At 45.0% G+C, this 11,673-nt stretch overlaps 1 protein-coding gene across 1 annotated transcript in view; it reads left to right on the top strand.

Annotated features, from left to right (window-relative positions):
• The first annotated feature begins 722 nt into the window (after positions 1-722).
• The window catches only part of LOC104967432 (caskin-1-like), a 13,619-nt gene continuing 2,668 nt past the window's right edge, over positions 723-11,673 (top strand). Inside the window, exons 1-10 of the mRNA XM_010796876.1 lie at positions 723-959; positions 1,297-1,821; positions 2,031-2,255; positions 3,464-3,545; positions 5,512-5,585; positions 6,939-7,046; positions 7,543-7,644; positions 7,887-8,025; positions 8,311-9,110; positions 10,185-10,836. Of these exons, the coding sequence (XP_010795178.1) occupies positions 723-959; positions 1,297-1,821; positions 2,031-2,255; positions 3,464-3,545; positions 5,512-5,585; positions 6,939-7,046; positions 7,543-7,644; positions 7,887-8,025; positions 8,311-9,110; positions 10,185-10,836 (2,944 nt within the window). The remainder of the gene's footprint in view (positions 960-1,296; positions 1,822-2,030; positions 2,256-3,463; positions 3,546-5,511; positions 5,586-6,938; positions 7,047-7,542; positions 7,645-7,886; positions 8,026-8,310; positions 9,111-10,184; positions 10,837-11,673) is intronic.

Below are 11,673 nucleotides of genomic sequence, written 5' to 3'. Positions count from 1 at the left end.
AGTTGGCAGGTGATTGGATGAACTATCTGTCACACAAACTCTTTCCAAAGCTTTCAATGTTGAAACACCTTCATTGCCGCTGTTTGATTCTCTTTGGAATGAAGACATACGAGCCAGGCCTGATGTAGCAGATGCCATTGCAGCAGTATCTACCTTTATGTAGAAGCTTTATACTGTGTTGTTGTTGTTAGCAGTTTTGGCTAACCCGCTGCTAGCTCTAGCTACTTGTTGACCATTCAGACATGAGAATAGTATCAATGCCCTTATCTAATCTGAATGAATAATTTCAAACTATGTATGTAATCGGTTAGAGAAGAAGTGTTTCTGTTTGGCACTGACCAAGAAGGGCTGTGAAATGAAATGGCCTCACACAGTCCTTCACCAATTCAACTGCTATATCCATCCTCCATCAAACTGTGACATTTTGACAGAACAAACAACTCCCTCTCACCTGCTGCACTGAACTTCATTAGCATACAGTTAATAATGAAAACGCTGTTAGGCACATTACTAACACCTGACGTGTCAGAGTGTGTACATCTGCACACCAATTCCCTGTAACTGTGTGTGTGTTAGGTGTTAGCGGTGTTTGTGTGTGTGATTCTCCTGCAGAGAAACCCTGCTTCCTGTTTAATTATTCAAACATAAACCTGGATTCACACTGTGTCTCTCACACACACACACACACACNCGGGCGGAACCCGCCGTTCGGTTTGGGGACGATGTGCAGGGGGGAACCCCAAGGACTGTCGGAGCGGCGGACAATGCCCAGGTTTGCAACCATGGAGCACCTGGGCATTGTCCGCCGCTCCGACAGTCCTTGGGGTTCCCCCCTGCACATCGTCCCCAAACCGAACGGCGGGTTCCGCCCGTGCGGGGATTACCGCCGACTCAACGCGGCACTATGCCTGACCGCTATCCGGTGCCGCACATTCAGGACTTTTCGGCGCATCTGGCCGGTACGGTGGTGTTTTCCAAGGTGGACCTGGTGCGTGGATACCACCAGGTGCCCATGCACCCTCTGGACATTCCCAAGACAGCAGTGATAACACCTTTTGGACTTTTTGAGTTCCTGCGGATGCCTTTTGGATTCGGTGCTGCGGGACCTGCCGTTTGTGTTTGTCTACCTCGACGACATACTCGTCGCCGGCGCTTCAGTGCAGGAGCACCTGTCCCACCTCCGAGCCCTTTTCACGCGGCTCAACGAACACGGATTAATCATCAATCCTGCAAAGTGCCAGTTCGGGGTGTCTGACATTGTCTGACATTGATTTCCTGGGGCACCGCGTCACCAAGGGCGGTGCGACACCTCTGCCAGTGAAGGTGGAGGCTGTTGCGGCTTTTCCTCGCCCGCTCACAGCCCCGTCGCTCCGTGAGTTTCTGGGGATGGTGACCTTCTACCACCGTTTCATCGTCCGGGCCGCGCACATCATGCGGCTGCTGTATGAAGCGTTGAAAGGCAAGACCCCCGTCCAGGCGATCGACTGGACAGCAGAGGCGGACGTCGCTTTTGCCGGGGTCAAGACTGCGTTGGCTCAGGCGGCTTTGCTGGCACACCCATCATCTACGGCTCCAATCTCCATCACCACGGACGCGTCGGACTACGCGGTCGGCGCAGTGCATGAGCAGTGGGTGGAGGGCGCTTGGCAGCCGCTCGCCTTTTTCAGCCACCAGCTGACGCCCAGTGAACGCAGGTACAGCGCCTTTGACCGTGAGCTCCTGGGTCTTTATTTGGCCGTACGGCATTTCCGTTTCATGCTGGAAGGCCGGGAGTTTACGACGTTTGTCGACCACAAGCCGCTCACTTTCGCCATGTCTAAAGTGGCGGAGCCTTGGTCGGCGCGTCATTAAGCAGCTCACTTTCGCCATGTCTAAAGTGGCGGAGCCTTGGTCGGCGCGTCATTAAGCACGTGGCTGGCAAGTCGAACCTGGTTGCTGATTGCCTCTCCAGAGTCGTAATTGGTGCAGTCCAGTTGGGCCTGGACTATGATCGCACGGCGGCAGACCAGGTCACAGACCCCGGCGTCTAGGCTCTGAAGGTGGGGGGCGCGGGGCTGCGCTTGGAGGACGTGGTGTTCGGCGACGCGGGCGTTACCCTCCTGTGTGATGTCTCCACGGGCCTGTCACGGCCAGTCGTTCCCGCCAGCTGGAGGCGTCCTGTGTTCGAGGCTGTGAACGGACTGTCACACCCCGGCGTTAAGCCTTCGGTGCGCTTTGTGGCCGCGAAGTTCGTCTGGCATGGGCTGAAAAAGGACGTGAGGACTTGGGCTGGTGAGTGCGTGGCTTGTCAGCGCGCTAAGGTGCACCGCCACCACCTTTATTAGGCCGGTCGGTACGATACACATTATAACCATTTAAGGATATGTCAGAGGCCAAAATAGATTTATTTAGCCATGTTTCTGATAAAACAATGACGTCAGCGTCAGTCGAGCTTGCCCAAATGCGGACAAAGTCTAGTTTACCTAACAGACTGCGCACATTCAAGTGGATGAAACCCAACCCAGACCTAGCTTTAAAATCAGCAGGAGTAGCGATCTGACTACTACTACTGGGCGGACCAGGGTTAGGTTGCACATTTCCTGACAGTAATAAAAACAACAAAAACAGGCATCTTTTCCTCTTAAACGACACACATACATTGTCATCTAATTTAGAAACACCAGCAAAGTCTGCGAGAGTGTGATTTGAGCTTAAGAAGCAGTCCTGAAGAACCATCATCGCAGGGAAACAAAAAAGACAAACATATTTTGTCGAGCAGATTGTCTGTGACAAGGCAACCGGTAATTGTTTGAGTATCACATCCGAACCTTTGCAGGGGATGCCCACTGCGGGCGGCAGAACAGACCTGAATCCAGTAGATTTTCTCTATTTACTTGTTATTATATTCAAATGTAGTCACACTTTAACAAAATAATACGTGTGTCATGCTGGTCATGCTGCATGGTATTTGTGCAATAGGATTATATGTATTTTTGGAGGACTTTGCAAAACGATTTGCCCCAACGACAACATAAACCTGCATACTTGATTCAAGCTATTGAAGTGTCTTCAGTCAATTATATTTTGTGACTATGATGTCAACATTTTTTTTTCATTTGTCCACTGTCCTTACATTTTAATTCTGTATGTCACCCTACAGGTCTGCTCTCCAACACCTTTAGCACATTCTTAAATTGATCTTACCACCGAATATACATAGCTAGTCTATTTTTAGGTAGTACCTTAAAAATTAATGAGTTACATGTAAGCCAAACTAGAAGGTGTTCCCATATTATTCTGAAAGTACATCCTCGGTACTTATTCTCAGATTTCTGCTGCATGTGTTGTTGTTGAACTGCAGGAAATGCAAACGGAATGTGCAGTCAGCCGACTGAGTCATACAAATCCTCTTGGATTTGTATGATTATGCTTGAGTAAATGTTTCATTTTCTGAGTGTGTGTGTGTTTTTTCAACTGTTTTTAGCTCCTGGCCACTGTGCTGTCCCAGTCTATGAAAGCTAAGGAGCATCTCCTGGAGCAGTCGCAGTCTGTTGAGCAGTCAGAGAGTAAGCACACAAACTCACCCAAACACAAGATCAAAGCCTCAGCGTTAGTTAAAGTGAAAGTGTGTGCCATGATTCATTTAAGTCTAAAGTCTGTTCAGCTGCTGCCTTCTGCTATTTGATCAAAGACAGCAGTTATTTAAACAGATAATACAATGTCTATCCTCACTTCCTAATAAAAAAAGTGTAACACATTCTGTCTGAAGTAAATTAAGAGAGATCAAGGCGGTGTTTAACAGAACAACAAGTGCCCCATGGCTGGTTTGGATGACTGCTTTTATGAATATTCTTTCCTCATTTCACTTTTAGTCAACCTGGCCCTCTAAAGACCAGCTGTCTGTTCATATCAGACATGAGTACTGTTTCCGGTCCCCGTGCATAATAGTAATGATTTATTTATAAAGGCTGCTGTAAAATACGGTTCTGAACAGCTAGTGACAGTTTGCTCGATCCTGGGATTCATTATTTTTGGTTGTCAGGGTCATTTTATGTTTCTTGAAATAAACGGAATAAAAACTTACATGAGCAGGGGAAGGAGAAAGAGACAGACCTCAAAAATCCAAATGCTCATAAAAAAGAAATATCAGCAGATGGTTCTCTGAAATGTATGTTGACTGGCAAGTTTCGCCATCATTTAATAACCACTGCATGTGTTTAACACTTTTACTAGGATTATATTGGATAGCTATATATATATTGTAGCTTGTAAACTTCATTCTCAAGTGATATTTGCAAGTTAACACTGTTAGCAGCTGCACTCCTCTTCGGTTAAGTGTCTGGGGCTTAGAAAAAGTAGATTTACAATATGTCTCTAAAACAAATGTTATACATTTATATAGACATGTATATGGTGTCTCAGATACACCACAACATTTTCACGATATGCCTGGCTTGATTTGATCCTCCAATGTTTCTCAACCTCAACATACAGCACTTTATCACTCTCTAACACAATGTTTTGGCTTTGCAACAAGTCACCAGGTTCCAGGTCCATTAAGTTGTTAATAATTTATTAGAACAGAGTTATAGTAAGATTTTGTTTCAGAGCAGAGACGTTTTTGAAGCTGTTTGTAAAATATTTATGTAGAAATAACTTCACATTTTGAACTCATAGTCGAGTGGAAACACCAAACAGGTGTCTTCCATGATCTTTAACCAAGGAAGTTCAGTATTTGTTCCCATTATAATAGAATTTGTCAATTATTACACATCATGTAACATAACACTTAGTTACGAATAAACTCTTCTAATAAATTATTAAGAAACTCACCAGCATTTTATAAATGATTTTTCATGTGACAAACTGAGTGTTAAAATGTACTGATACAATTTAAAACAGACATACATCATGTTTGATCAATCAATCAATTAATACAATTTGATTCATATTTCCCAATATCACAAATGACAAATTAACCTCAGGAGAATTTACAATCCATACAGCATACAACACCCTCTGTTCTTAGTCTCTGTCCCTGATCCACCAACCCAATATCAGAGAGGTAGATGCAACAAAGCTGAATCTTGGGTCTCCTCATGTTGTCTTCATCTTGGCCAAAAGTCACACTTTACCACACCGCAGACTACAGCCAATTAGCACCTACGTTACGGCTTGGTGAGAGAAATTAACTCTTGTTTACAGCAGGCGGATTCAGCGTGTAGGACTGTAGATACAGTATAAAAGCCGTTGTTATGGTATATATATACTTTTAATTGCAGCAGCGTTATTATTATCACACTGCTCTCACTCAGCACTTAGCTCTATTCCAGATGGCTGTGTCCTTGTGAAAATATCCTTGTATTAGAATGATCAGATGAGATGAAGATAAAAAAAGAACATGGTGTGTTATATTGTAATTATCAAAATATAAAAGGGTGAAATAACAAAACTGTCCTTTGCATTTCAAACGTAATTTGTTTAATTTCTTGTTTCTTGTTTTTCTCCCTTCTCTCACCTCTCGACCTATAGCCCAAGGCACCTCCAGTTGCACTGTTCATGAACAGCGGTCGTTTGAGCGGAAGGCAGAGGAGGATGATGGGAAAGTGAGTTCTTGGATGGCAGATTGGAGCCTCCTCTTTCTGTTCTTTCAGATTTTTCTCAAACAGTGCTTTGGTTTGAGAGAAATCTACATCTACAAGTGTGAGTTCATTGAGTTCATTGAGTTCAGTGAGGCATCTGCCAAGGTGGCTGGGTTGCACCTGAACAGATGACACTCTGAAGATGGGCATGCAAATGTGTCACCATGGAGACAGGCATAGTGACCGACACATTGAGGAGTCTGTGGCTGTCTTGCCTACATCCACCCACCCCCTCTCCTCACACCACACTGAGACGGCAAACACCCACATGCTGCCGCTCTGCTCTAGAACCAGTGCTGTCTATTTTCTGTACCGGGTTAAATTCCATGTGTTCTAGAAGCAGGCCAATGAACCAAGCTAGAATCAAGCATTTCTTAGTTACCAGGCGACAGCAGTGTTCTGTCATAGGTCATATTGCCATTAATCTAGATTGTTTTGATTCAAATAGTCAAATGTTGGAGTAGCTGTCCCTTCTGAGCATTGATACAATTGCAAGGTTTATAAAGGGTTGGTCAACCCAATATACGATCCATTTATTCTATTATTCATGAAAACCCTGAAGTTATCTCATTGAGTATAGGTAGGTTGGTTGGTTAGTTTGTTCTGGTAGCTAAAGACAAACTGACAAGCTAAGCTGGTCTTTATAATGTGTTCCACAACAGGTTTTCAATGTATTGTTATGATTGCGTCTCAGATTGTGTTGGGTTACAGGGTTACATTTTGGGATTACAATGGAAGTTTCTGCACCTTTTCTACAAAAGATCTCTCCTGTGTGCTAGAGTAGGCTGTTATGGTGTGTTCTAGGACAGTCCTTACTCCTTAAGTTCTAGAACAGGCTGCAATGTTGTGATTTAAAACTTCTTCATTCCTATGTACTGGAGTAAACTGCTATGTTGTGTACTGAAATAGTCTTGCCCCCTATGTTCTAGAAGAAGGTTGTTGCATTCTAAAACCCTCGTTTCCCTTTTGTTTGACAGTAGGCTGTTATGTTGTGTTCTAGAACAGTATTGTCTCCTGGGTTCTAGAGCAGGCTGCTATAATGTGTTCTAGATAGAAGATAAGTAATTTCTCCTGTCTTCTAGAACGGCTGCTAAGTTGTGTTCTAGAACTGTCTTTTCTCCTCTCTTCTTGAATAAACTGCTATGTTTTATGCCAGAACACTCTTCTTCCCTGTGTTCTAGAACCGTATTCTCTCCCGTGTTCTAAAGCAGGCTGCAATGCTGTGTTCTAGAACAGTTCTGTGTGTTCCCTTTTCTAGAAGAATTCCCGTGGACTCTTCTAGAAGCAGGAAGTAGTGTTCTTTGTTCTGTGTTCTAGAAGCAGGCAGTAGTGGCGTGGCTGGGTGAGTTTCAGCTGCAGTTCTACACCACCCACTTCCTCACCGCGGGATATGATCTAGACACCATTAGCTGCATGACCTGCGAGGTAAGGTCATGACACCTGACCACCTCACGCCCCGCCCCTTGTCTGTCAAGGCTCCGCCCAGCAAAACTCTCAAATCAGCTGACGTGGATGATGTCATCATGACCCTCCTGTCTCTGTCACCTGACCCCCTGGTGTGAGTCCTGAGCCTCAACCACTCATACTCTGTCTGCTTCATTTACATACCTGTGTTCACACATGGCTGTGTGTTCCAGTCTGTGCTGTAATCGCTTCCCTGTGTTTGTCCTTGAGTGTGTTTTTAGTACTAGTGTGTGTTTGTGTATTGAAGGGGAGACAGTGGTATGACATAACCCTTCCTCAGAGCAGGGGACACTCATCAGAGATTGTCCAAAGCAAAATATTCCTGAAGGCATATCACACACAGCTCATGCACAATGTCAAACGTGTGCATACTAATGTGTACATTTTGAGAGAAAAAAACTCCCATAGTAGTTTTATGCTGAATTCTTGGTGTGACTAAGTGTGCTTTGTGTTGAAGGACCTGACGGCAATTGGGGTCATGAAGCCCGGACATCGAAAGAAGTTAACATCAGAGATCAGCAAGCTGCCGTCCACAGACTGGCTGCCAGACAACAAGCCTGTAAGATTCTCACGTGTACTACACAAAATATGAAAAGGAGAGATATTGTAGCTGCATGAACACAAGAATATACGGTGTATACGTATATACACCCTCAAATCTCTTTAAAGAATCTGCTAAGAAACTAGTTTTTCTGAATCAAAATTAAATAGAATTGTACTCTGTAACTTGTAAGCTGTGCACAAGCTTCATATTCATATTCATATTGTGCTCATGTATGTGTGCTCCTGTGTGTTTTTTAGGCTAACCTGGGAGACTGGCTGTCTCACCTGGGCCTGAGTCAGTACTACCAGGTTCTGGTGCAGAATGGGTATGAAAACATTGACTTCATCTCCGACATCAGCCTTGAAGATCTGCAAGAGATTGGCATTACCAAACTCGGTAAGACTCAGCTACATTATTTAGATTTAGAATATTATTTTGAAAAGCTTGTAGATATATAGATTGTCTTGTACCTACAAATAATAATTATACATACAGTATATATTACAAATGTGATGGTCAGACTTGTCGCATACCGTAATTCTGTTCTATCTGTAATATTGACATACATTATTCAGCTTGTTGTGAATCACTGAGCATTTATTTTGCTAACAGACCTTCATAGAACAGAATACTGCAAATAAAATAACTATCTGTCTCCTCCACACTGCTGCCTCCCCTCAGGCCATCAAAATAAGCTGATGTTGGGAGTGAGGAGACTAAAGGACCTGCAGAGGGGGGAAAGGGGGTCTGAGGATGCTCAGAGCTCCTCTTCCCCTCCCCCCAGCCCAGGTGGCAGCACCAGCTCAGAGGCCCGGAGGGAGGCGAGGAAGCAGAGAGACGGTGCCCCCAGCCCGCTGGCCAAACCTCGCCCAGGTCCCCCACATTCACAGACGCCTCCCCACACTCCAACACAAACCCCACCACAAACCCCCCCACATGGCCGGACCCAGCAGGCCTCCCCCAGGGCTCGGCCGCGACCCTCCACCCAGTTGGCAGCAGCAGATTCATCAGTGCCACTGCTCCGCCTGCCCAGTGAGGAGGAAGAGCGACGGAGAACTCACAGTCTCATTGGCTCAGAGTCAGACTCTAGATACGCCACTGTGTGCCGCAGCAGCTCCGCACATCCTGCCCCTAATGATGTCACTGTAAACCGCAGCCAATCATCCGTCACGCTCCGTCCCCGGCGTAAAGGTCGGCCCCCAACACCACCTAAACGCTCCTGTTCTTCCATTACTGGGGGTGATGGGGATGCAGAGGGGCAGGTGGAGGGTCTGCTGGGGCCGCCAAGCTATCGAGAGCGGCGAGCCAGTGACTGCGGCAGCCTGGGTTCCGCTTTAAGGTCTCAGGACTCAGGGGGCCTGGAGAGATCAGAGGGGAATTCTGGGAGTGTTCGTAGCCTCGCTGCTATGCTGGAAACATCCATCGTGGGTGGAGCCAAAACCCTGCCGAGGAATGTGGGAGGAAGCACCAGCTACCTACAGGTGAATCATTCAGATCTTCTACTAAGTAAAAGTAACAATGCCACAGTGCGAAAATAAGTAAAGCTCCAGTGTTGAAAATATTACTTAAGTAACAATAGGCGCTTTCACACCAAGTACTTTGCCGTACTTAGTTCATCAGAACACTTTAGTTCAGATGAACTAAAGAGCAGATCGCGTTCACACCGGAATAAGTCCCTGAGGAAGGATTAGGCAAATGAAGCCGCTGACGTCACTTCTTCTTCTTCTGCTTTGGGTTTACTGGCAGGCCGCAAACAACTTCACGGCGTATACTGAAAGTAAATCACCCCCCGGAGTCCCCGGTAAATCGCCAGAACGCCGACACCTGCTCATCTCCCCCGCTCCCACGTTTTATTTTGTGTTGCCATGAGTTATTCTCTCTCCGTTGGTGCGTAGGGCTAATGCTAATGCTAATAATGCTAATGCGAGCAAATAAAATGGCGGCTTCACAAAACTTTTTGGAGTTGTACGGGGCGTGGTTTGCAATCCGCCCAGCCAATCAGAAATGGGAACCTTTTTCTCCCATGAAAGTACCTGCTCTCTAGCAGGGACTGAAACGTTTCTAGTGAACTAAGTTCTAGATCTGGATTTTTTTGGTGTGAACGCAAATGTTCGGAACTATATCGGAACTATACTGGGAAAAGTGCTCCGGTGTGAAAGCGCCTATTGAACAATTTTAAAAATGCTAAAAAACATTAAGTATCCCAAGTAAAAGTTTTGAATTATATTGCTGAATTATAATTAGTAATGCATTATTGTGGACATCACTTTAATTCATTGTATGTTCTGTATCCAATGCTTGGTGATAATACATCATCATTTATTAGTGGATTTATATTTTGTTATTGTATTAATAATCTGAATTTGCAAAGTAACTGGAACCCTCAAATAAATGTAAGAGATTAAAAGGATAAAGTAACAAAAAAAGGAAAATAGTCAAGTGCAAGTTCCTTTATAAATAAACTTTGTTGCTTTACAACACTCGTTTATACTATGGCGACAATACTTAAATAGATGTTTTAGCAAAAAGCATGTGTAACACTCATGTGACCCCAGGTGAGTCCCCCTGTTCTACGTCGGCAGGCAGGTGCAGGAGGTTTTGGCTCAGAGGAAGAGGATGTCTTAAGTCGGCGCCGGACCATCTGCGGACCGGAAGCCCTCCCTTGTGATCCCATCGACTTGTTACCACGGCAACCAGTCCAGCAACGCCCAGAGCCTCGGCCCCGCTCCACAATGGTTTCTTCCTCATCATCAGAGATCTCGGACAGCACAGCAACGCTCCGACGAAGGCCACGTCCCGTGCCGACAGACTCCGATGCGCCTGCATCCGTTGATGCTAACGCCGTTACTATGACAACAGGCTCTGAAACCATACGCAGGAAACAACGCAGGTCTGATCAAACAGAAAGTGTCACTCCAAGCAATAACCAGGTGGACTCTCCCAGCAGTCACACAGAGAGTAGCCGTAAAATCGTAGGCGAGCCGCAGCAGAACGGCAGCGTGGTGCTGAGGCGGAGGCCGGTGTCCGATGTTGCTGATAGGACGGAGGAGAGCTGTGAGTGGATGGAGGCCAGGAAGTCCCTGAAGCCACCTGTCTCACCAAAACCCTGCACAGTCACCATGAGGAATACACAGACTGACCCCCCAACCCCCACGCGCAGGGTTCCCATACCAGGGCCTGACAGTATGGAGCCGGCACAGAGCCCTGGTGAGACACACACATTTACTCACTAAAATTAAAGATTTGGTCATTGAGTTTAGATTCTTCTTATATTAATTTGTATTTAAACACTCTTTGATCATATTGCTTTAAATGCATGTGTAGCCAATGTAGGTTGTTTTTATGATTACAGCATTCAAGGGCTCTGATTGAATAGATCTTGTGAAAATAAGCCTTCTATGTGCACTTTCACATCACATTCCTCATTTTGAAATTGCAAGGCTGGGGAGTAGGATTATTGACCTGTATTCATCGCTGCCACACTGTCATTATACCACTAAAAGGACCCATTTCTTATGCTGAAATAAATGGGAGAGATACTGACAGGAAAAGCAGGGAGAGAGAGGGTTGATATGCAACAAAGGTGACCGGCTGGAGGCAAACCGGGAAGGTCACAGTTATCTTGAATGTCTCTGGGGGGCTTTAAAGCATAATTTGTAATGAGTTTCCTGCATTTTAATTACACCTTTGGTAATAAACTAGAGCTGGAATAATTAGGCAATTACTATTTGCTAAGTGATTCAAATTGTTATATAACTGAAATATGAGGATTTCGAGCGCTTTCAGTAATATCATTGTTAACTGAATATCTTTGTGTGCGAAACTAAATATATGAGTCATCAGCATGGCTAATTTTATTATAAGATAAACGCGATAAATCAACCTTATCATTGATAGACTTTCAGCCGAATGATATCACCATGGCAATATGATCAAATTGAGTTGTTGCTTTGGGAATATCTGTTGTCATGTGAATTATTCTGATCAACATGTTAGACTAACTAAAGGAATAACGTGTTGTACTGTTAGCATTACAGCCCACAA

The sequence above is a fragment of the Notothenia coriiceps genome, unplaced genomic scaffold (assembly GCF_000735185.1).
Source record: "Notothenia coriiceps isolate Sejong01 unplaced genomic scaffold, NC01 NC01_scaffold00037282, whole genome shotgun sequence".
NCBI lineage: Eukaryota > Metazoa > Chordata > Actinopteri > Perciformes > Nototheniidae > Notothenia > Notothenia coriiceps.
Note: the sequence above shows the minus strand (reverse complement) of the source record. Positions and strands in the feature narration are given on the sequence as shown.